The 27,139-nt window shown below is 39.4% G+C and overlaps 1 protein-coding gene across 3 annotated transcripts in view; it reads left to right on the top strand.

Moving 5' to 3' along the window:
* The window catches only part of nbeab (neurobeachin b), a 207,674-nt gene that overhangs the window by 36,017 nt on the left and 144,518 nt on the right, over positions 1 to 27,139 (top strand). For all 3 annotated transcript variants that reach the window (XM_034113170.1, XM_034113171.1, XM_034113172.1), the window contains exons 2-4: positions 24,903 to 25,134; positions 26,305 to 26,405; positions 26,646 to 26,741. In XM_034113170.1, the coding sequence (XP_033969061.1) occupies positions 24,903 to 25,134; positions 26,305 to 26,405; positions 26,646 to 26,741 (429 nt within the window). The remainder of the gene's footprint in view (positions 1 to 24,902; positions 25,135 to 26,304; positions 26,406 to 26,645; positions 26,742 to 27,139) is intronic.

Genomic DNA, 27,139 nt, shown 5'->3' with positions numbered 1-27,139 from the left:
TGACCTCACTGAGCACACGCACCTGTAGCCTTGGCTGCTGTGCTCTCAGTGTTATGTCTCCCTGTTCCTCCCTGTGTTGGCGTCAGCTGATAGAGGTGTTATGGTTCTATCTTGTGATGCACAATGTTGATTATTCTCTCAGAACTATCTAAATACATGGGTCTGGGGTAGAGATCTTGGTTTGGCATCTCAACCTGTGTCAACTCGTGGCTCATGACATGTCTTGTGAATTCTCCGGCCGAAGCTCCATATAAACCGTCAGTGTTTGCCATCAAAGCTCCAGCTCTCCTCGTGTCTCGGGTCCTGTTTCCAATTGCTTCAGAAGTTTCCCTCACAGTGATTAGTCAATTAGTAGTAGCGGTAGTAGCAGGAATAGTGGTAGTGGTAGTAGTAGTAGTAGTAGAAGTAGTACACTGTATCCTTTCCTTAAGCTCCTGCATTCAAATCTTCACCTAGGCTTCCTCCGGTCTGGTTTTCTGCTTTAAAGGTCCCATGTCATGGCCATTTCTACTGATCATAATTCCATTGTTGAGGTCTACTAGAATAGATTTACATTTTGCAATTTTCCAAACTCACATTGGTTCCTCATACAGCATCTCTGTATAGTATGTGGATTCACTCTCTGTCCTACACGGCTTGTTGGAGCTCCTGCCCCCCCCTCCCTGTGAGCCCACTGTGCTCTGATGAGTCCACCACCGTTACAGCGGAACATCAGTGATTATGTGTTACAATGGCGTTTGTTAGCAACCAGAAAATGACAAACAGACAGATGAGAATGCTGCGTGGGTTCTGGGTGCCGTGTTGGCGGGACGTTGCGCGGCTCGCTGCTGTGAGGAGCGGACAGTGTGAGCTGGGTTACTGGTGTCATTTCCTGTTTGCTGCGAGACAGCGAGACATCGTGAATGGACGCGGGAAGGGGGGGGGGGGGGGTGTGCTGAGGGGGCTGCAGCACCAACATCTGCGAGGCTCCACTAGCACCGGCACCCCCTAACGCGGCGCACCTACAGTGTAAGCGCGCCACAGTTTCGCCGCTGCGAGGCTCCACTAGCACCCCCCCCCCCAGCGCGTCACAGTTTCGCCGCTGAGAGAGAGTGTGTGTGTGTGAGGAGCTCCACGGATGGGTCCATTTGGGTATGGTCACGTCACTGTACCCAGGAAGAAAAAGAGAAATCTCCAACGAGGCGTTCTGGGGCAGCATAGACAGGTCTTTTCTGTGTTAGAGTTTTACTCGCTACAGGGTGTACTTTGAGGGTTTGTGACTTTGCAGATGGTTTACATGCATAAAAACCTTCATAACACACAAGGGGACGGGTAATAACCGGAAAAGCATGACATGGGACCTTTAAGATAAATGCATTATTTTTACCCTGAATAAAAACAAGCAAGTTGTCTTGACTCGGTCTTTCAGAATAAAATCTATTTTCTTCTCTGCTTGAGTTTCTTTTTCAATCGCGCTCTAACAACTTTTTGGTGCACTGTAACCTTTTCCCAGTATTTTTGCCATGCTTTGAAGTGTCAGTGCTGTCGGAGGCTTAGTCTGCTGGTCTGAGGACCTCCAAGTCTCAGCCACAGTGTGCTCCATGTGACTGCTGTTGATCTTCCATGTGTGCCCCCAACTGCACTTTTAATGATGTTAAAAAACACCTCGGTAAACATAGGCTCATGTTTCACGGTGCCAGCCTGGTGCCCAGTTCACTAATAAACACAAACAATGAATTTCCCTTTCCCAAACCTCTTGGGACCGCGCTTCATAAAAGTTTGAACTTAAAGGCTATCTTCAATAAATCCTCACCTTGTGGTATATCAGTAGTTGTACTCTGGAACTGATTGAGTGAAGTGAGTAAAGGAAAAGCAGTGTTTCCCCTAGGATGGAGTCATAGCAGCGGTGCTAAGGCACGTGGGCCCAGCATAATGTGAGGGCGGAGCGCGTGGAATTGTTGTTAGTGTGTGCACGTGCGAAGTGCGACCCGCCAATTTGTTTCTATGTGTCTGCCAGCACAAGAAAGGCTCTTGAGGCCTAGTACCAGGGCCGGTTCTAGCCAATTTGCTGCCCTAGGTGAGATTTTATATATAAAGAATAAATGAAAAATCTCTACAAAAGACAAATACACTACAAAAACAGAAACTTATTGACATAGGTAATATATGTCAAAATGGCTTCAAATGTATTCAGTATCGTATGAACATGTTTGAATTGGGGGGTGGACATCACATCCTCTAGGGGGGTCCGGGGGTATGCTCCCCCGGGAAGATTTTTTTTGAACATTTTAAAGTAAAATGCTTCAATCTGGTGCACTTTGAGCACACAATTACTAGAGACCTGATCTAGGGGGTACAACTCTAAAACACCCATATGAAAAAGATCGGTTTACATTTTAATAATCAAATAAGTATACGAACATAACCAATAACCTACCATAGCCAATAACAAATAAATGTAACTTTTTTTTATTTTTGTTGTTCATTCATATCTTATTTTACCTAGTTAACATTTATTTATGCATATTTTTGTATCTCTCCAACTTTAAATGATATTTTTGGTTTACTGTCCTATAGTATACATTGGAATGATTTCAAACCTGTTTTTATTTATCCTAATAATTATAAAGGAGTGCCTTGGAAATATGTGTTTACATAATTTGTGGTCAAAACGTTTGAGACCCACTGAGATAACTTAGGGCAAATGAAAAGTGTAACCTGGGAAAAGGGTGTTACATTTACTTAATTATGAATGTTGTTACATCAAGGCCGAAAATTAGGATGAGCGCCAACGGTCAAAAATGTTTTTTCCCCTCCCAGAGCTACCAGCGCAGCGCCCCCCAGATCTGGCGCCATAGGCGACCGCCTATGTTGGCCCTGCCTAGTACGTACAGTGGTAATGTCTCAAGATTTAGCAAAAATACACCTTTATTGAACATACAGTAACACAAATACTACAAATCTACATAACAAACAATCAAAAATGAAAAAGGGTCGCCACTTATTATTATTTTAATTCAAATAATAATAAGCAGCGGCGGCGCACATATTTCAGCAGCGGCGCTGCGCCGCCACTATTTGTATAGGGGAAACACTGGAAAAGTACTGATCATGTGTATGATTGTCTCAAAGTCCAGATTGAGATTTTGCCCAATGAAATCAGGCACATATAATAATAATAATAATAATAATAATAATAATAATACATTTCATTTATATAGCACACTTTAAAAACAACGTCATCTCAAGGTGCTTCACAATGCTGTAAGGAGAACATAATAAAACAAATAAAATAAAAAGATATCTAAGTAGCATATTGAATGAAATATGGTAATATAAAAAAAAAGGTTAAGAGCATAAAAGGTTAGAATATAAAATATGATCCAATGCTTTCACAGTAGCAGGGGACTCTGCGTCCTCTGTTGTGTTCCAATTAACCCAGACTCATCCTGTTGTTTGGAGTGAAATGCTGCCGGTGGAAACATGACTTCACTCTTGACTTTTTACTCAGGCTGGGACAAGTGTTCACAAGACTGATGACAAAGCTAGAGCTCAGCATTTAAACACTTTTTAAATGAACACCAATCCAAACTGTACGGCATCACCCCAGTGCTCCTGTGACTTTTGAAAAGGCAGAGCTATATTTTTTCATTATCATAAACATTGATGTGTCCACTTCCTATCCCCTGGCACAGCCAACCAATGTGTTAGGAGAAATGTGTTTTTTTTAATGCACACTGAATACATTACCCATTCACTATAAATAGGCAAACAACCTTAAAAGGCCTTCTGCAGATTGCTGTTTGTGTACTAATGATGATTGATGGGGCCGCTTAATTTATTGTTCATATGACTAGAACATTTGTAATCCTCATTTAGAAATACGGTTTGAAGTAATTGAGAAAAACATGAACATTTCTGTATTCTAATTGGTGACCTAAATAAACAAACAATAATTAGTACTGTGAGTTAACATTGGGTTAAATTATCTGTCGGGATTATTTTTGGTTGATTTGGGCTTCACAATAAAGTAAAAAATACTATTTTAATAGCATTTGTCTGAAAGCACAAGTTGTATTTAAAACAAGTTGAAACATTATATTATTTATAGACTGTTGTACTTTTTGCAAGTAGCTACATATAGTGTATTTGTATTTTACTGATTGACTATGACAATGCAAAGCCTAGTTTATTATCAGAAGGTGGAAAACAAAGTTGTCACTGAACTGACAGTTGCTTGAAGACACATAATACATTGCTGCCATTTTTAATTAAATCAGAAGAAGGGAAAAACACAGCATGTCTTCATTAATTGTTAAGATTTTCCATAATGTTCAGTGATCGACTCCCCCATAGACTGAATCCTCTCCCGGAGGCTGGTTAGCAACATCTGTATGCTGCAGGCGTTCAGTGCAGTGGAGCATATACACTTCAATCTGTAAATCTTTAGGAGTGTTTGCACATACCCCAACATCTCAATCACAGTCCGGTCACATTTTGTTCAGGCCTGTCCGTGCTAAGGTAGGGCTTGTTGCTATTTAATGCAGTCAATGCTCCTGTGTAGATCCTGTAAATAAAGGCTGTTATTAAGGACATGGTGTTTCGTTAGATAACATTTCATTTTTTCTTTCTATGTTGTATGATCTCATTTTTTTAACACTTGCAAATGTGTTACTGTTAAGCAACTATTGAACATATGAATGTCAAATAGACTTGCTGTGGCTCCACACTCTACAATGACTCTACATTGCAGAAACTCAGACATACCAGGTGGTGGCTGCTGTCTGGTAGCTGTTAGACTGAGCCTAATTCTTAGTAAATGAGTGCGATTCTCCAGGTGTCACACCTGTAGTAGAGGGCATTATTCAGTTCCTCTCACCTGGCTAGGACGAGCTATTCAATCATGTTCAATACCCTCAATTATGATCTGCATATATGCTGCTTCACAGTCTCTAGCCAGACAAAAACAATAGTGTGGTTCAAACTTCTGGCTGCTGCTTGTTTATGTGTTCAGGTGACATAGTGGCTGATTTGATCCCTATGTTAGAATAATTCAGTAAGCCACATGGTAGGGCTGTGCAATTAATCGTATTTTACGATTTTGGCTTGCAACGATTACGAAAACAACGTAATCGAAATAAAACGATTATTATTTTTATAAAAAAAAAAAAAAAATGTAATTATTATTATTTATTTATTTATTTTTTTCAGTTGAATTATACTTAAAGTTCAGGGTAATCAACTGTTAAAAACATACTGTTCACATTTTTGTTTAGATAAATGGATGTTTTCAAAGTAAATGGATAATCATTTTTAATAATCGTGATATCTATTATTGACCAAAATAATTAGGATTTTTGCCATAATCGCACAGCCCTACCACATGGCCAATATTACATGTTTGGCCTTAGTTCAAAAGATGCAGTTTTCAAATGATTATGTGATAATGGATAAGCAAATTGTAATCTGGATTAAGTAGTTAATAATGAAGTATTCCACTCTTTCAAGAATGTGAGGTGCAATATGTGGTCCTCTATGACTTCAGAGACATTTATATTGCAAGTCCTGCTCTCTCTCTGTCTCTTTCCCTCCATCATTCTCCCTCTCTGAGGTCTTCATCTCTCTTTCCACTCTCATCTATTTTTTAATGCAAGACAGCTATAAAACAAGCTCTAGTCACTTCACTGTAATTAAGTGTAGTATTTCCTAAGAGCTCTTTCTGTCTCTCTTGATGCTGCTCAATGATATGATGATTTCCACAATACAGCAAGCATGTTGATAGATGTCATACTGATACATCTGTGTGCTTCATCATGATGCATTCAGTTCATGCAGTTCCTGGAAGCACTTTGACCTTGTTGCTAGTTGTCCAAGAAACTGCTGCTACAAGTTTAGATTTTATTATGGCCAAAAAAGCATCACAATGTGGGTTTGAATTCAATGATATATATAGCTCCTATAGTTCAAGCAGGAGATGGGAGGCACAAACACATAATGACTTATTCTTGTTATTGTTACCACAACTTAATCCTTTGCGTCCAACTGGAGTTATCAGTACACCTTGTCTAAGATCAGTAGTGTAATTAATGCAGCCCCAGGTCAACAGTCCATTAAAGTAAGCTCAAGATTATATTTTAGGGACTAAACAAAAAGACAGATAGATAGATAGATAGATAGATCGTACTTTATTGATCCCAAATTGGGAAATTGTTTTTGTTACAGCAGCATAAAAGGCATTTTACAATAAAACAAAATATACAAGAATAGAAATAAAATAAAATAAAATATAAAATAAAATATAAAATATACATGTCAAAATACAAAATAGAAAATATACATACAGATATTATATATATATATATATATATATATACAAATATACAAATATATATATATTCAAAATATATGGAATTATGGAGTATTAAATATGAAACAGATTATGTGTGAGTAAAATGTACAAGGTGGTTTTATTTCTAGAGAAACTATGGAGCAGAGAGTTCTCTTCCAGCCAGAGGTGATTTGTTGTACAGTGTTATTGCAGTGGGCAGGAATGTTTTCCAGTATCTGTCCTTGTGACAGGGGAGCTGCAGCAGTCTGTTGGAGAAGGAGCTCCGTTGACTGTCCAGCTGTAGGTGGAGAGGATGGGTGGGGTTATCCATGATGGACAACAGCCTGTTCAGTGTCCTCCTCTCCACCACAGCTTCAAAGGGTTCCAGCTTGATGCCGATGACTGACCCAGCTTTCCTGATCAGTTTATTGATCCTGCAGGTGTCACCGGCTCTGATGCTGCCCCCCCAGCAGACCGCAGCAAAGAAGAGTGCACTAGCCACAACAGACTGATAGAAGATCTCCAGCATCTTACTGCATACGTTGAAGGATCTCAGCTTCCTCAGAAAATAGAGTCTGCTCATCCCCTTCTTGTACACAGCGTCAGTGTTGATCCTCCAGTTCAGCCCATTGTCTAAGTGCACTCCCAGGTACTTGTAGACCTCCACAACTGCCACATCCTCTCCCAGAATGCACAGGGGCAGAGGAGGAGATGTCCTCTTCCTCCTGAAATCAATGACCATCTCTCTGGTCTTGGCCACATTCAAAAGCAGATGATTTCTTCCAGTCCACTCAACAAAATCACCCACCAGCGCTCTGTACTCCTCCTCCCGTCCATCCCTTATACACCCTACCACTGCAGAGTCATCCGAAAACTTCTGCAGGTGGCATGACTCTGAGTTGTATAGAAAGTCAGAGGTGTATAAGGTGAACAGGAAAGGAGACAGCACAGTCCCCTGTGGGGCTCCAATACTACCAACCACCACATCAGACAGCACACTGCCCAGCCGGACGTACTGTGGTCTGTCCGTGAGGTAGTTGGTAATCCAGGAGATGGTGGACGAGTTTACCCTCATAGCCTGCAGCTTGTCACTCAGTAGCCGAGGCTGGATCGTGTTGAATGCACTGGAGAAATCAAAAAAGGTGATTCTCACAGTGCAACCCGATCCATTCAGGTATGAGTGAGCACGCTGCAGCAGGTAAATAATGGCATCGTCCACCCCCAGGTGAGGCTGGTAGGCAAATTGCAGAGGGTCAAGGAATGATCTCACCTGCGGTCTGAGATGGGCCAAGACCAGTCTCTCAAGCACCTTCATCACATGAGATGTGAGTGCTACAGGGCGATAGTCATTGAGCCCAGAAGGAGTTGTCTTTTTAGGGACCGGAACAACGCATGATGTCTTCCACAGCACCGGGATGGTCTCCAAGTGCAGGCTCAGGTTGAATATATACTGGAGAACAGGAGCCAGCTGGCGTGCACAGGTCCTCAGGACCCTGGGGCTGATACCATCAGGGCCAGCAGCCTTGCCTTGCCTTGATAAACAAGAAGGTATTGAATAAAGCTAGCTTGGCCCATTGACCCTTTCACTTTTTCTCCTTTCTGTTTCTGTATCTCTCTTTGAGTTTTAGATGATCGTTGTCTTTTATTTTCTATTTCCCAATCAGTATGCAGCTTTGTTGTGTGCTTAACTCATTATTGAAGCAGAGTGGTTAGATATTTGAAGTGTGGTCATTAGCACGGTTCAGCATTGATGTGAGGTCCATTCATCAACCTTAATGGAACCACAGAGGCCAAAAGCGTATTTCTTACACATTACAACCCCCCCCCCCCCCCCATCAATGGCCCCATACCCATGGCCCCATACCCATGCCCCTCATACGGCTTGGCCTTTTTTATTTAGGTAAAGAAAGAGAATGGAAAGAATGGCCTTATGTAGGCCTTATATAGTTATCTGCAAAGGCGCTGCCATTTTGTCCCAAAGCATTAATTTGTTCCCAAATTATCTTTATACATCTTTCTTTTTCAAATCATTCTTTATAATATTTACACATTGAAGAAGTAGAGGAAAGGAATGCCCATGATTGAGGATCAAGGAAGCAATCTTGGAATCCATTGACTATCGGTATTAAGATGTAGTCAGTGGATATCTGTACCAAGGGTTCATTTTATCAGAGCTGCTGTTTACACTCTGATTAGCAACTTGAGCTGCTAGAATAAAGCTGCAGTAGAGATACAACATAGCAACCTGACATTTCATTGGTAGCCAGTTTACAAGGCAAGGCAAGGCAAGTTTATTTACAAGCTAATTTTAGCCCACAAAGAGCTTCATTATAGCACATGATTGCCAATGGGTTTGGAAATGTATTTTGGCCTCATTGCTTTTTTGAGTGGTTTCCTGTCAGAGATGCAAAACAAAAATGTATTATTTTTTGAATGGGATAATTCAAAAAGAGTCTAAAGAAATTAATGAATTGTTTTGCATCTTTGAGGAAAAAGTAATTTAAACAATTGCGTTAGTGAAGGGGAGATACATTATCATAACACAACTTGTCTTTTATTTCTTTAGCTTTTGAACAGTTCAAAGATATTCATCTGCCTTTGCCTCAGCTTAGTTGAAACATTGTTTTTAAAGTGGCTATGAGATGAGACGGGTTGTTGAAAACCCTATTCCACATGAATATTTGGTTGGTGCTGCCAAGTACAGGCTGCAAAGTAGTCAATTCATTGTTTCTTCTTTTTGCTTCTTCATACCTCATTGTTGCATCTATTTATCTCTTTGACTGCTTTTAAAAGTCTGCTGCCGGCTGATTTAATTGTGAACTGTACCTTGTTATTTCGTGAACGAGAGCCGTTTCCTTACAGTACTGTACATGAACTTGGCACAATGTTTAGGGAATCATACAACAGGAAATTGTTATAATTAATCGGTTTGGTTAACGCCAAAAGTAGCGACTGGGTGGAGCGTGCAGGACATGACGCAAATTATACAGCTGGTTATAAACATTACAGTTTCTTGCCTTTCCATACAGTAGATTTGACGGCTGTGGCTCGGGGGCTAATATCTACTAATCAAAGGTTCAGTGGTTAGATCCCACGCCTTGCAAGATGTTGTAGTGTGCTTGGTACTTAACCCAACAATTGCTCTCTTAGGCAAGTCACTATTGGTTAAGGTGTCTAAGCTAATTAACACATGGTGTAATTTGTCTGACAAAATGTGCACTTACGCACTCTTCTGGTTTTGCGCCAGGCACATGATTGAAACGCCATCAACACTTCCACTTGATCAATGTGAATGTTGTAGAATTGATACTAGGGAGAAGGGTAAGGTCTTTTAATGTTGGATCTGAATGATAAAGAAATGTACATCTTCACATACAGCTTCTCCGGGTAATGTCTAAATAATGTTGCAGTACATGTGGGAACTAGGCTTAGGTGTGTTTTGATTTTAGGTGACAGTACTTTTACTGGAATTGGCCACCGAGATATAGTGACTCTTTGACGACTTTTTTCCTGGATTGGTCTTCGCTGATTGCAGTGCTGTTTGTTTCTGAACATCATATGGTGGAGCTGGATGGAGGAAACCCCTCCTCCACATCTGCCCCCAAGAGACTCCTTTACTGCAATGTTCCCACTCCTTGAGAAGCCTTTGTAAATAGGACAATCAGTTCTATTTATTTTCACCCAATTTAGTGGCCACTGTAGGCTTCCCTTGGAAACTGTCTCAAGTTCAATCTTTGCTGCCTGTCACCATGGCGACGGCGAGCCTTCAGCCCTGGCCTAATCAGAAGCAGTTGAGAGTGGAGGGTTTCTTGAGGGCTCAGATATAACTCTCTTTTCTCATAGCAATGACGCAAAAATGATTTATTTTTAAGAAAAATAACTAAATTGATCGAGGCTCATAACCTCAGAGCGGAGCCCGGGGGTGAAACAAATAAACTAAAGCACACACCCTAAATTATTTTGCTGCACAGTAAAATAAATGGCTGGTTGGTGGGATGAACTTCTCCCAGCACATTAAGGAATCACGATAATGATTCAGCCTATTTAATTTCCTCAGACACAGCACGCTCTGCTGGGTTTCTCTGTACAATCACATGTTCCCATTCTTTACTGGCCAGCCAGGTGAAAGTGAATATAAGCCTGTTAGCAGTTCAGTGAATATCAGACCAATATGCAAGGGCGACTGTGAGTCATTATGGCTCATGTAGTTTCACCTCTTGTTTGTGAAAGGAAAGCCCTTCTCACTAAGTCTCTGTGCTATTACAGTGAAGAGAGCTAGCTGTCACTCACGACTCTCATGTAAGCACTCTGACAGGTCTGCCAGTTTGAGCTGCATAGCTAATAGCTAGAGCCTAATTAAAGTGGTATTACTCTCCTGCCTCACAGTCTAGTGTTGTTTCTATAACCTTCCTCTCTGCTTTGCGAATCATCGACTTGAAGCTCCACTGAGCTTCTGAGCGTTTTAATAATCCAGAGCAGATATTCTTAATTTAAATTATATGATTAGCCATAGCAGCAAGAGGCAGGTTTTCTCCTTCTGTGGGCCCCGCTCCTGGGGACAGGAAAATGGGTTAGCTTTACCTCGGTCTGCAAAACCCTGATTTGAACCAGCACATGGGTATTTGAATTTTTCAGAATGGATTGATGGCTGCTTAATTTGCTCCCCTTCATTACACTGTGCTTCCACATGGCTGAGATTTTCTGGAAGTCTGTGTGTGTGTGTGTGTGGTTGTGGGACTCGGCATCTCAGTGCATTCACACTATATAGAACTATCACGCCTCTTTGATGTTGACTTATGCTGTATTCAAAGAAACATCAAAAATATTTAAAATACCATTTGCATTTGTGTTCGAGTGGAAATGATATGAATGAGGATTGGTTGGGTGGGTGTGCTATGATAAATGCCTAAGCTGACATTTGACATGCTTACTGAAAAGTTGTCTTTTACTCAACTGCAACACAGACTTGCAGTACCTGAAAGAGTTTCCGTCAGCCCATAATCTTTTTATTTGTACCTTTTAGTGAGACAAAGACTTAGAAAGATGGTCTACTGAAATGAAGGATGTCATGATGATACACTGAAAAAAAGGACTTTTTGGCTTTGTAAATATTACTTTGATTATATGTTTAAATTCTACAATACATTAGTATTTCAGTAATTTTACTCCAAATGTCTCCTTTTATTTAATGTGTTACTTGTGTTTCTATGTAATTTTGAATCTTCATTTTGATAAGTGAATTTTAACAATAGCACCAAGTAAATATTACCTAAATTATTGTATTGACTGTACAACCTGTTAAAGCTATTAAAATGTACATGGGAAATGCAAGTTAACTGTGGGTGACGTCATAGGAGAGTATTTCCCGCACGTTGCCCCCGCAGACATGCACGGACAGTCTACTCAGAAGGTTGACATTTGAGTGGAACTTGAAGACTGCTTGGTCGACCATTTCATTTGAATATTCATCGATGTGGAGTCATGTGAGTATGTTTATGTGCTTGGTTAACTTGTTATATTCCTATTAGCTTGTCAGCTGAAGTCAGTATTTGGATATTAAAAATGTAAGGCTAAGTTAGCTAACATTAGCTGGTTAACTAGCTCATTATCGTGCTAGCAAACTTAGCCCGGTTTCATGCAAGTTGCACACATCAGATATAATATTTTTTTTTTAATGGCTTATTTGAAGCTTCAAAGTTGTCGGCTACGACAACATTCGCCGTTTATAATGGAAACTATGGCGCACTTTTAAAAATTTGAATAGTTTTTTATTTCGGGAGAGGGGGGTGTTCATGGCTCCAGCTCGACAAAAGAAATACTCAACAGTATGTGCGACGCTACGTGATGCGGTCAGTTTCACTGCAGCCTAGAGAAGGACAAAGTGGTCAAGGAATATTATATTTGCAATTAAATATGAACAGCGCGATTTAAAAGGTAAGTGTGTCTGTGTGTTTGCCTCGATGGATTCACTGTTGGCGCTTTTCCAGTGCAGCACTTAGCACAGTTTGGTTTGACCCGGCCCGTAACAACATACTGATACCGGTTAGTAAAAACCATGAATTAATGCTTTGACAAGTCTGCGTTTTGTACTTGTTTCACTTTTGTCTAGTTTCTGAACAAATATGAGGAGCTGTGAGCTCTGAGTGCTAACAGCTAACGGCTGATGTTCCGGTGTGAACGCGGCTATTGAAGATTCCTGCAGTACAGGAAGTGACGATCCTGAACACGTTTTTTTCCCGGCCCCCCGAAGGACTCATCACGGAGGTGATGAGTCCGCTCACCATGCACTTTGGGTCGGCCTTGGTCAAGCCCTTTTGACCCCCCCAGCCTGGTTCTCGTAAAAGCCATTTTTCGCTCAAATGATACCATGGAGGAATGTAACGGGAGTTGACAGGGGACTCTCCCCGCCTCACGAGTGCCTATTTTCGGACACTTTTTTTCACATTTTCCCCGGTTCTATTCATTTTTATTTTGTTGGCTATTTCACCCGGTTCCTTCTAACTGGGACACTGCCCGGTCCGGGTGTCCCCCCACGGCCAGTGTCCAGCCCCCCCTCCCACTCATCCATATATTAACAGATTTTGACATGTTTTGTTGCATTTTTCTCCTCTCCGCTCTGTGATCGAATGGCAAACGCGACCCACCATGCCCACGGCCTAGTTCTGCTGCTCTGGCGGTTGGTTCTTCCGAACTGCGGGTTCGACTCTGATGACCGGGAGGGTGTGCTGCGTTGGGGTGGGGGACTTCCCCCACTTTGCGTGTCTCTTCCTTCCCGGCCGGCCGACGACGCACGGTCTGACGGGTCCCACCACGGGTCCCGCAGCGGGGTAGAGGTTCAGGGCTGGAACCTCCCCACCTCCGCCGCGGTGCACCCGGCCAACACGGTTGTTTGTCGAACCCGCCACTGTTGTCTAGCGGGTGTAACTATACAAGATATCGTTATTTATTTATATAAAAAAAAATATATATATATATATATATATATATATATATATATATATATATATATATATATATATATATATATATATATATATAATAAGTGTCATTGCGATTTTATTTTGTATTAGCGTGCATTTCCTGTTCGGAAAGTGGTGCTGTACTGAGAGTAAACAATACAATTGAAACAGTTGAGGGGAACGTGCACCTTTTGCACACAAACAAATTGCGTTTGTTTTGCTAATGTACCATTAGCTCCTGGGTTTTAGGCGGCGGAAGTGACGTAATCTGCCACCCAGGACAAGAGATAAAAATAACGCCATACTCAGAGAATGTATTCCTACGGTTTAAAACACATTATTGTACATTAAAGTTACATTCTGATGATTAGTGACATTTCATTTTATTTATTTCATTATTTGAAAAACAAAACACTTTCCACTAGGGAGGAAAAGGTCGGCGCCCTTTATTGACCAGCCGCCACTGATAACAATACTATTTCTGTGTCTCATATATATTCATCCTTTCATATATATATATATATATATATATATATATTCATCCTTTTTTACTTTATATTAATTGCAATGTCTTCTATAGTAACAGTGACTTTAATGATATAGGGCTAACTAGATGTGCTTGCATTATGTTAGCTAATCATGCTTATCTGTTCCCTTCCCTTTTCAGTTTTGTTTTTGTTCTTAGGCAACATTTCATTTGATGGTTGGTGTTTTCCTCCAGCAGCCTGTTGAAATTACAGTGCCCTCTCACTGTACAACAGCATCAAGTTACAACAGCAAGACAAGACACCTGACCATGGAGGTAACTTTACAAATAATTGTATATTGTGTAGGGCTAGGTAAATTAAAAAAGTCGTCAAAACCAACATTCTTAATCTGTTACCGACCAAATTTCAGTCACATCGATAAGTTATGTGGTCACACTTAGTCTTCAGCCAACACCATACAAACAAAGCTAAATGTAAATACTGTCGAAAAATAGCAGATTAGCACAGCCTTTAAGTAGCGTTTAGTGTGCATTGGGTGGCGGAGGAAGGGAGATGGTGTGGCAGAGCTCAGAGAGGTATAAATTCTGCTGTCTGAGTAAATGTAGTGATACATTTACTCAAATTTGAAAAACACAAGGAGGTTAAGAAGCTATGGATAAAGCAGTTATGAAGAACCGGAGGTCTGTCATTGTATTGAAGGGTTGTATTTTGGATAAAAGTATTATTACGTTATTTTTACTTTGCGTATTGATTAGCCTTGAATGCAGTGACAAGTTGTATGTATACATGTGTGATAGAATTATTTTTTTAAATAACATTTTACATGATAAAAATGGCTCTGAATGTATATTGATGTGTTCATATTTAAGCAATAAATTGCAAGACAGTAAGTTCTGTAATTTACATAATTAATTTATAATGTACTTTCTATATATTTCACAGGTTACCAAGGGAAATTGAGTCATTCAGCAATTTTGTCTTCGACAGCTAATGCAGAGTAAGTTGATCAACTCAGTACTGTTAGAAGTTTAAGTTGACATAAATGTTTTTGTAACATGGTTTAGTTTCAAGAGGTTTAAAGATTGAATTAATTTGTGTTTTTTTCAGATTCCACTAGATGGGTGTGCAAAACATGTAGCTTTGAATCTAACAAAAGGACAGGATTGTTAAAGCACTACAGGCTAAAACATGTAAATGGTTTTAAGTTAAATGTTTATCAACTCATTTGTATGCACAGCTTGATCCTGCTTTGCATCCTTGCACCTAGTTGGTGCCTTCTTTTGTAGCAGGTTCAATTGACCATTACGCAACATCTTTTGCTTTCTCTCTACAATAATGTACTTGTCTGTTTTAACAGCTACATGTAGAAGATAGACGAGATGCCATCATCCGCTGCTTGATGGAGTTCCTTGGAGAGTCTACAGAGGAACTCATCAAAGACTACCAGGTAAATGTTCTGATGATTGTTGTATCCATAAACATGTTGTCTGTTCTTCAATATTTGTAAATGGATATCTCTACAGGTTAGTGACTCATGCTAGTATGTGGAAAAGGCATGTCTTTTTAATTAAGTTTAACATTTAGATGAAATAAATTGGTATTTAATATATTTAAAATAAAAGCAAACATTTTACTTTATTCCATTCATTCTTTTTTTCATTCTTTCTCTAATGATCTTTTTTTACATTCTGATTCATAATTTGGTTTTCAGTAGAATTGAAGATTTGAGCCTTTAAACCTCCGATCCCACCTCATTTTTGCTAAACTGAATCCAGTACTATACCAGCTTTTACTTCCTGCTTGGAACAGAGCAGCTTTTTTAAACCAAGAAATAAAAAGTGACTACAAAAATTCCCTACATAACTTACCTCGTCTTTATCTACAAAAGGAAAGGAACTATAAAATCAATAGTTAGTTAAATACTAGGGCTGAACGATTAAAAAAAAAAGATGTAATTGCAATTATTTTAACTGATATTGCAATTGCGATATCAGGAAATGATCATCATTATTCTCATTTTCATTGAAACCTTTTTAAATGATCATGGTGTGATTTTTGCGAGGATTTGTAGCAAACAAAAATGTTTTCTTTAGACTGTAGAATATGATGTGTAGGCATCTCTGCAGCACGACAATATTACATTTAAAATGCTACTTTGACACACATTTTTCCTTTTACAAATATCGCACCTGCTGCGATTTGAAAATTGTTGTAGGCAATATTGCAGTTTCGATAACATTTTGATTGATTGTCCAGCACTTTAACCTAATGAATCACCTTTTGCATATTCAGTCACTTAAAAGAAAACATGTACAGTATAGTGTATCTCAACACCAATTCACATGTTTTGACAGGATGTGAGCAAAGAAATCGTCAGAGAGGACTATGCTGAGCACGTCATGAAAATAGTTGTCCTCCGTGGAAGTGCAGCACACGAAGGCCCTGCCGATGTGTCCATCATCATCGAGGGAAGTGAGGTTCTTGATGACTGCAGATGTGTGTCAAAGGCTTGCCTTCTGCTCATGGGCTTCATATATGCAATGAACTTAAGTTATCCACCGAAGATGAAATACACTTTTGAGGTATTTCAGAAGCTCTTTCTTGAGCTAAATGTCCTGAAGATGTCTCCAAAAGTCCATGCATTGTGCAACAAACTTGTAGCCTAAGTGTATGCAAAGGTGTTTCTTCAACTTGCAGTTCAGAGGAAATACTTGGTATTTATGGTGTCTAGCAACAGTGACCTTTTTCATATGTTTTGCCTGAGCCCACTTTGTACAACTACATGTTTTGTATATTGTTAAGATAATGTTTCAAAACCTTGTTTAGGGGGTTCTTGACACAGCACTTTTTAGTTTCCCCTGGAAACAGTTTCATTTGTTGTGCTTTGAGTATTTGCAGCTCAATGAGGCACATGTCAAATTGGTGAAGATTTTTTCTTCATTTGATTGTGTTTTGTATGTTTTCTTAAGTGCGTTGAATTCTCAGGGCCACTGTACAACTTCATATTGTGTAATTATTCTCTATAACCAGGGGTGCACACAACTTTCTCAGTGAGGTACTCAGATGAGTACCTGGAGTCAGTGTTTGGTACTCCAACTTCTGGCGATTGTCAACGGGGGGGGGGGGGGGGGGGGGGCGGGTAGTGGAGTACAGAGCTTCGGAGCTACAGAGTGTGCACGTTGTGATCAGCTGTTTTAGCGCAGGGCTGCTGTACAGACCGACGTTAACAGCAGCCCTGTCTGTGCACACGGAGACACGGTGATCTAACCGCCTTCTGGAAAAGCTTCACATGTACGTCGGTACGCAAATGCGCTTTGTGACACATGTGACGGTACGCATTTCAGATTGTTGCCGCGCATGCGTACCTGCGTACCAGTTATGTGCACCCCTGTCTATAACACTAAAAGCAAGGGATGTCAGGGATGAGTGATTGCACTTAGTTTTCTTGCAAAGTCATTGTACTGTATAGATGTGCTGAATATGATCAGGGCCACATGTGATGATTTTTTTTTAAGTCGGAATTCTGACTTGAAAACTAAAATAATTAATGTTTTGAGCATGGCCCTAATCCTATTCCATAAAAATGACACTTTTGTAAATGTCATTGGACATTTTATCTGAGATGTACTGAAATAGATCACTGTGAATTCTGTCCTCAGGATCAGCCAGAGAATGTTGTTTTAAGAATGTTTCATCTTCACTGAGACTATCGGTAAAAAGTGTTCTAACCATTCTGTTTAGCTGCACCGATGTAGGTGCTGTGTGCACCAGATTGCATATGTTTAAACTATTGTAAACTGTTGCTTAGTCCTGGCTGGTACCAGTGTTTCAAAACATAAAGTTGCTGTTTTAAAGAGTACATTGTTTCATGTTTTGTATGCCCATATTTAACAGGGTATTGCTGTTAAAGGTAGAATACATATTATGTAAATATTACTTATATATTTAAGTAAAAAATACTATGCAATAGTGAGTACACTTTTAAATAGAAGAAGAAATATTATGTAAATATTACTTATATATTTAAGTAAAAAATACTATGCAATAGTGAGTACACTTAAATAGAAGACGAAATATTATGTAAATATTACTTATATATTTAAGTAAAAAATACTATGCAATAGTGAGTAAAATTAAATAGAAGAAGAAATATTATGTAAATATTACTTATATATTTAAGTAAAAAATACTATGCAATAGTGAGTACACTTAAATAGAAGAAGAAATATTATGTAAATATTACTTATATATTTAAGTAAAAAATACTATGCAATAGTGAGTACACTTAAATAACAAAAACAGAAAGCACAGTAAAGTTTACTTGTGTACCTGTTGTTAGAAACACTTCTGAACTGTAAGTAGAATTTACTTGAAATATAGGTTGTTAAATTTACTTACAATTTCTGCGTGGAATATTGTTACAGAGGTTTTTCTAAGTAAATGTCACTCCACTTTTTTTTCAGTGTACCAGATATTCAGTAAAGACATTCCATGATTCTTGATCTATTACATATTGCTGTATAAAACATCTCCCTCAGAAAAATGTATTTTCAAGTTTCTTGCCAAAAAGTAACTTTTACAAGATTACAATCAAATGTCAACTAGCTTTCTTTTTTTCATTTCAACATGGATTTAATGTTTAACAAGGTAGCATATTCAGGGGGGAAATAGGTTGCTTTCCCTAGACAAGTCAATATTGAGTTTCTATATCAATCAACATTTCAGTGTTATTATTTGTTTAAAGATCTGAAAGTCTAATGATGATTTAGTTTTTAAATGTTTCTCATTCCCCATTGTACTCATGAAACATGCTGAGTTTAAGATATTCGGGTCCAATGACAACTGTTACCAACAGAGGCACAACACAGACTGACTGGCAGATTCATGGCAACATGGTGACCAAATGGCACGATAACGCCTGCAGTAATAAACTAAGCAGAATTCATGATTCCTTTTTTCATATAAATATTAATCCATCTGATGATATTGTTTTAAGTATAGGTTGTGGTTTGTAATTTAATGACAGGCTGACTACTTTAACAAACAGATATTATCTTAATTCTTATTCAGTTGTTTACAGTCAAGAGTTGCAAAACTCATTAAGTGCATTACAAAGTATTTTTTTTCCTTAGAGTTAAATAGTGAAGATGTTTAATCAAATATTATGATGGATATAAATTGGAATTTATAATTTAATTCAATACAGGGAGTACAACAAATGTTAGCACCACTTTACCGTATCATTTATTACAGCAGCCCAGCAGTAAAAGAGGTATATTGTGATATTACCACTTCAAGTATCTTGGAGTCATAATGGACTCGAACTTGACTTGTTACTAAAATGTGAAACATAATAAGAAAGTATCCAATACCATTAAATTCAACTTGCAACATTTTAAACAAATTAGACCTTTCTTAACTGTCAATGCTGTAAAGTCATACCTCCAATGTATGATTCTATCCCACATTGAATACTGTTTTACAAACTGGTCGTTTGCTTGTGCCACAAACCTGAAACCTATAGAACAGCTGTACAAGAGAGCTTTCAAGGTGTTTGACAGAAAGCCTTATTCATACCACCACTGTACCATCCTTGAAAAACACAATTTCTTGAGTTTTGACAATTTTAAGTCTTTTAAAAGTATGTGTTTTTTTTATAAATGTTTACATGGACTGGCCCCCCCCCCCCCCCCCTTAGGGGAATTCATCCACAGAAAACACACTGGACGCTGCACTAGGTCAGAAACCAGAGGAGACTGAGGTCCACCGTAGATGGACCACTTTCGGTCAAAATGTACTTTCCATTAAAGGCAGCTCTTTGTGGAATAGCCTCCCAACTGAGATACGGGATTGTCCCACTCTCAATAGCTTCAAAGGTCAACTTAAAGAATGGTTGAGAAACAAACAAACGTGTAATCACCGCTAAATGCACTTTACAGGGGTATCTCCTCCTGCACTTGATGTAGCACTTTTATCTTCTCCTGCACTTGATATGTCGTAGCTGCTACATTGTACTGCCATGTGGTAAATGCTTGTATATGCTGCTCATGCTCTTTCTGCATATCATGTATTTATTTTTGCTATGTATATAAATGTCATGTTCTTATATGTTGTATGTGACGGGACTACGGATGGAAATTAGCTCAAAGCTAAAATCCGGCTCATTTACACTTGTAAGCATTATTTTGTTAAATTATTACAATTATTATTATTAAAGTGTTCATCAATGTGCACTGTCCCGATTCAAATAAACGATTAAATGAAATGAAATGTTTCTTTGAATGTCCTGACTCATTTGCATCTAAATGTGTTGGAACGTGTGTCCATCCCAAAGCAGCTACTGCTGTTTTGTGCAGATTACTGATAGGGCTATCATCTTTGAATCTCAGTGAGGAAGGATTTAGCAGCAGAGCTCATTCCACCATCACGCTGAGCTGCAATTGGTTTAACTTTAACTGTGGTAACGGACCAAGGCTGACAGACTACTATCGCCAAAACCCATCAGGAGTAGAAGTCAGAGATAAGGGCCAGAAAAATGAGTATACAGCCTCTTGTATTCTTTCATTGCCACTGTTTCCTGCTGTTACAGTGTTTTAGATAAGTCCTGCAGAGCCAGCAGGGAGCTGAGAAGAAAATGAAACATTTAGTTCTGCTGGTGAAGTTTTAGAGGAAGCAAGCATTCTTTCTGAATGTTTGTCTGTGCCTCTTACGGCTGCTGTTGTTCCCTTTAAACATAAATGTAGGTCCTAATTAGACAGTTGTACTTAAAATGTCAAATATACAACTCTAATTGAATAAAGCATTGCCTGTTCAAAAAACATCATGTTATATAGTTCGACAAACATCCATAAGCTGTGTACTAGACAGAAATGACTAGTGTTGCACATTTCGGAAATGTGAAACAGAAATATCTATTTGACTAGGATATACATGTGCGGTACTTCCCTAACCTTCAGACTGTAAAGGTGCCATTGCATCACAAGTCCTGTTACCATTACCATGTGGTGCAGCATTTGTGCTGGTTTTTGGATTGGTCAGATTGGATGGATACAGTCAAATAAATTACAGTCTTTAGGTTTCTCCACAGATTTTAAACTGGTTTTACTCCAGACCTCAGTAAGTTCCATGGTCACTAGACACTCAGACTCTTTTGTATGAAGCCACTGCAGCATTGACTTTGTGTCCTGAAAGATTAATGCGTACTACGTGCTAAGGGGAATAAGTGTTTACTTAAAAAACCCTCTGCATTGAGCCTTTTTCTCAGTAATATTGGTAACACTGCAACCATCATCCCCTTGTTTGTTGGAACAGTATAAGTCAGCTCTTGGTTTTCTCATGTCCTTCAGACCAACTTTCTATTATTTTGTACAGAATACAAATAATATGTTGGTCTTGTGCTGTCAGGTAACCAGCTGCCATATGCCTTTCATTTAGAAGAGGCATCTTTCTAACTGTTCCACCAAGAAGGTCTAATTAATGGAGCGTTGCATATTGTTGTCTTTCTGACAGGTTCTCCATCTCTGCAGAGAGACGCAGTTAGAGTGCCCATTTGGTCCTAATGAAACTCTAGTAAACAGTCCTTGTCGGTACAAACATTTGTATACCCTTCACCAGATGTGCGCCAATTACACGTCCATCTCAGAGTCTTTAGAACTTATAGTTTCAGTTTTGTCAGGCTTGTCCTGTCAACTGTGGGAGTATAAATAGAGTGTATAGTGTTCGTTCTTGTTTAATCTTGTTTAATTAAAATGTTTGGCATTTTTCTGCTTTTAATAGATAGGTAATAGCAAAAATAATAAACAAGGCACAGAGAGAGTTAGAATGGGTTTTAACTGGTTTCTTGGATATGTTGGGGGAACATGATGATTCTAAACAAATTCTGTATTTTGTTTTACTTTCTTAACTTCTTTCACATCCTTACTGTTGAAATATGTAAACAGAGAATGTAGTCATTTACTTCTAGTATTGATTATGGGGTTCACATCACTCAACTTGAGTGGTATTCAAACTCTGCATTGATTTACTCTGTAGACTTCTTGTACAGGGAAGCTCTGCTCTTTACTTAGTTTAATCAGTGAATCCATGCCTTTGTTTCCCTCTTGTAACATAATGGGTACAAATTATTCTGAGGATCTGAATCTGCAATTACACCACTTCTCAAGACTGTGACGTGCCTGTGAATAGTGTAATTAATGGGTAAGGCACTGAAGATTGAAGAGGTTCAGTCGGGAGCTCGTGGCTCTTGCCATTCCTTGCGTGCTATATACTGGCTGAGATGTGTTGCAATGGCTGAAACAGGAAAGCCTTTAGTCTGAAAAAGATACTTACTTTTATGTAAACTACTTTGTACTCCCGCTGGATCCTTAAAGTAATTTATTTTTATTATCAGTTGATATATTGGTATTCCTTATGCTGTCGTTGGTACTGACTTTAGGGCTAACCCCTTTTGCTTTAATCTGCAGGTGGTCCATTTTGACAAACCAAAACCATCTTGGTTAGTCTTTCCACAAAGATGTGAAAATGTGGCTCTACTGTATACTGTTTTTCCCTGCCGTCTATCCCTCTGACAGCTGAGCTACAGAATGACGAGAACAGATTTGCTGTCATCATTGATATCATATAGGCCTACTGCTGTCACAGGAAGTAAACGTTGTGCGGATAAAATACTGCACCGTAGTTCTCATCCCCCTCTCCCCGAACAGACTAATTGCTTCAAAACTTGCCGAACGATCACGAACACAATTCATTTAAGTGTTGTTATGGCCAACCTAACCTGCATTATGATTAGGACTCATTACAAGTATATGGAATGGGAAAGATGTCAGTAGCTTTGTTTCCAGACTTTTTCAAGGCTTTTTTATACAGTCCGTGCAGTTGGGGAAGATGTCCAGGGTGAGATGACTGGATGAGGTCAGTGTGTGAACAAGATGCCATTTCTGTTTTCCTCACAGTTCACTGTAACACTTTTACACACACAAATTATACTAATTTAAGTTTGGAAAGTAGTGCACATTTCCAGACCTTTTTAGTGCATAAGTTATGGTTAAAAAATTAGGCCCCTGCTTGGGTAGTACAGGGGCGATTTGGGTTGCCTACAGGGATGATATTGATGTTGATTCGCAGCAAAGGAGCCAGGCTACCCTTACAAAAATGTAATATGTTGATTGCACTTAAACACATTGCATTTTACAAGTTGTTTTTTTCATCTACTCTCATATGCATATGTTATTGGGAGAAGTAGGGCAGTGCGTGACCCCAGAGTTGGTTTGCTTGGTTAGCATTAAAAGCAAAACTGTTTTTCCAAAAACATTGCAATGTCTGTTTGAACTTGATGAAATGTTGTAAACTTGTTTAAAAAAAAAAAAAAAAGAATTATCAAAGAGGGATTTGGAAGGGGGAGACAGAGGTTATGAAAAGGGTAGATGGTCCGCAGGTCGGATTGAAACCGGGTCCCCCGCAGCGGGGACTAACCCCCGGTACATGGTCAGCCCAAATCTTTAGCGCATAATTTCCGGTAAAGCTTTCCCTTACATTTCAGCTATACCTGTGTGTTATACCTGGGAGGGAATAAAACACCTAGCTTTTAAAGGAGTTTACATTTTTTGAACTCCAATCCTAAAGTTGAAGCAGCCAGTGACACGCATTATTGCAATCTGATTGACCCAAGATCTGATGATGATTGAGGCCATGCTCCGTTTATACCTCCATGGACCAGAATCTTTCCTTCTTTAGGCTGCTTTTGCTTTCACCTAGCTATGACCTGTCAATCACAGTAATGTGCAGTGGGTATCCAGAACCATTTTCCGCCTGCTTGCTTTGATGCACACCATCAAGTTGTTGTCAGTGCTTTCTATATATAACATGCACTTCTTTAGAGGGCTAATTTCATGCTTGTTGAACTTGAAGAAGTGCATTGTTGATTGTTGTTTTCTACTTTCTTAATAGTGATTATTATTTGTGACTCAAAAGTGGCAGCAGGGCTATTGGAACTCCCTTCCCTTGCTCTTTTCATTAATTGGCAGGCTATTTTGTTTTCCTGAGGGTATAAATTCTGATCCAAACCTTTTAGAACGAAAGTGTTCTTTACTTTCTTCTTCCAGTCCCGGCAAGACATTTAACATTAAAGTAGTGATCCGAAAAATATGTGGCAGAGTCCACTTGGCTTATATCCCCTCAGAGAAAAACCATGATCAAGAACAGAGTTGAAAGCTGGGTCAGAGAGCAAACCTTGGTGCCAAAATTTAGTTTAGTGGCCATTTCCACTGATCATAATTCCATTGTTGAGGTATACTAAAATAGATTTATACTGTGCATTTTTCCAAACTCACATTGGTTTCTCATACAGCATCTCTGTAAACTACTTGTATTCACTGAATTTCACTCTCTGCCTTTAACGGCTCGTTGTAGCTCCAATAGCTCCAGCCCCCACCCTCCCTGTGAGCACAGTGTGCTCTGATTGGTCGGGACGTTGTGAATCGCGCTGAGCTCCGTGGAGGTGTTGTTTCCTTGTTTAGCATACATAGCGAAACACAGCCAAACTCATCCTGAGCACACACAAAGTCACAGCCGAAGTAAAAACAATAAGTGTGGCTTGATATTGAGTAAGAAAAAGGTTGATAAACACTGTGAGAATGGGTCTGCAGAGAGAATTTCGACGCGATCCCAACTGTCTGTTATCAGCCTGCAGCCAGGGAGGAGAAATCAGCAGAGCTGCCTGTGTGTGAGGAAGTCCGTGGATTGGTCAATTTGGACCAATCAGCGGGGGCTTAACGTAACGGCTCCGCGGACGTAACGTAACGGCTCCACGGATTGGTCCATTTCGTTCCGGGTACGGCATGACATCATGCCGTACCCGGAAGAATCAAATGGACAATGACGTATCTCCAACGAGGCGTTTTGGGGAGGTATTTTCTGTGTTAGAGTTTTACTCGCTACAGGGTGTACTTTGAGGGTTTTGACTCTGCACACCGTTTACATGCATAAAAACCTTCATAACATACAAGGGGACGGGTAATAACCGGAAAAGCATGACACCTCTCCTTTAATATATTGCGCTCACTTCTTGAGCATTAAATCAACACAAGATAGTTTAGGCAGCATGTGAAAGGCATAACAATCCAATCTTTTCTGTCTTATCTTATTCTGCAGTTGGTGGGTGGTGAGTTTGATCTGGAGACCAAGTTCATTATCCAAGATGCAGAGAGCATCGGCTGCATGGTGGAGCTGCTGGGCCACTGTGACGTCACCTGCCAGGCTGAGATCTGGAGCATGTTCACTGCTATCCTTCGGAAAAGTGTTCGAAACCTGCAGACCAGCACTGAGGTGGGCCTCATCCAGCAGGTGCTGCTCAGAATGAGCTCCGTGGACGACATGATTGCAGGTAGGAAACATGTGTGAGCGTGCTTCTTTTTGTATAAAATGTAAAATACACAATCTTTTTTTCATGGCTTGTGCCTTCTTAGTTTTAGCTGTCAGTCAGGCAACAAACCATCTGTCTGTATCTTTTAATGGATCTGCATTTTGAGTTACAGTAGACTGGCACAGTTGTGATTCAGATTTTGGATGGAAAAAGTTCATTTCAAACCACTTTTTTCTGAAACTGAATTTCATATTCCTCTCAGTATTTTCTCTGTTGTGAACATGTAAAAGCAAAACAGTAAAGCCAAGCAGCAGTGCATTCAATTATTGCTTTAAACATATTGAAAACTATGGAAGATATGAAGTGTAAAGTCTTTGGAGTTATTTTTATCTGGTTTACTTTTCAGTTATTCAATCCTCATAGTTCAACCAATTTAAATTGTTTATTGAGACATCAATTATTGCAAAAAAGTCTCAATTAGACCACAAAGTAAACTTGGACTCCATATTATTACAGATGCACTGTATATTATAATAAACTATAGTTGTTTTCTTTTAATCCACTGGCGGCAAGGCCTCCTGATGGTCTGTAGACACATGTCAAGTATTCATTTATTCAGGGTATAGAAATCTTCCGAAGGTTAGTTGCTGTGTTATGCAGGAACATCCTGAAACTTTTCTAAAAATGCTGCCTTCTTTAAGGACTACTACTTTGTAGTTTAAAATGTCTGCAATAAGCCCCTAAAATCTGTATTCAGGTCATTGGGGGGGATTGTCTGTGGAAGTCAGTGTCACTTTGACAATTTGCCCGATGCAAATATCATCCATACCTTGTGTTATTTATAAATGATGTGTTTTCCCTGCTGTGTTACTGTTCCTCCAAGTTCAAAATGTAGCCTATCATGTAGTGTGTTGTAGTGTGAAAGTGCTTCTATGATAAATAACATGGAATTTCACAGACCATGAACTGAGAATGAAACTAAACTAGAGCGAGTCTGTTTTTTATTATCTCAGGAGTTGATGCATATTAAAAAACGTTTCCCCTGTGAGGACCTCCTGTGCAGTGTGGATGACATATAATATCTGTAAAATGCAGCTGTATTTGATAATAGTCCTCTCTTTTTACTTTCTATTGTTTTTCTTTGTGTGTGTGTGTTTCTGGTGATTCATCCATGCCATGTTCTCTATAAAGACTTGCTAGTGGACATGCTGGGAGTGCTGGCCAGCTACAGCATCACAGTGAAGGAACTGAAATTGCTCTTCAGCATGCTCCGCGGAGAAGGCAACCTCTGGGTAAGTGATAGCGAGGGACTGAATGCAGTGAGGCAGGCAGAAGTGTGTGTTGGTTTGTCACTTGAGTTGCCCCCAGTGAGCCATCACCCTGATCTGTTTAGAGCTTCTTCTATAATTGACAAACCGCAGAATGAATGATAGAGGTAATTGACAGTTCATTTGCTGCTGCCCAAACAGTCAGAGCGAGAGCCTTCACTGTCTTGTTACTTCTCTTCTTTTGAATCTTTGCCACCTGTGCAGCCAAAGCATGCCGTCAAAATGTTGTCGGTGCTGAATCAGATGCCCCAGAGACACGGCCCCAATGCCTTTTTCAACTTTCCTGGACGCAGTGCAGCGGTAAGCTTTCATATGTTTTCACTCTACAATCGATTTTAAAATGACATATGCATTTTGTGGAGACCTACAAGTTTGTATGGTTAAACAATTAATTGATGTGCACAAATTAGCAGAACAATCAATCTCTTATTCTGTAAAGAAATGCTGTTAAAGTAAATCAAGGTAGGAAAAGGTGTACCTCTCGTCAATAAGTTATTTTGTCAAAATATTATGATATGTTTATTACAGCACAGGTTTTGTCATGCCTTTTTTTTATGCCTTTTCGATGAACACATTCCAATCGAACATGCCTCATGACCTAATACATTTTTATGATTTGTAATATAATAAGAAAACCGGTATGAAGTATTCTTTACTTGTAGATAGAAACAGCTCCACTATTACTGTAGAGAAAATAC

The sequence above is a fragment of the Trematomus bernacchii genome, unplaced genomic scaffold (assembly GCF_902827165.1).
Source record: "Trematomus bernacchii unplaced genomic scaffold, fTreBer1.1, whole genome shotgun sequence".
NCBI lineage: Eukaryota > Metazoa > Chordata > Actinopteri > Perciformes > Nototheniidae > Trematomus > Trematomus bernacchii.
Note: the sequence above shows the minus strand (reverse complement) of the source record. Positions and strands in the feature narration are given on the sequence as shown.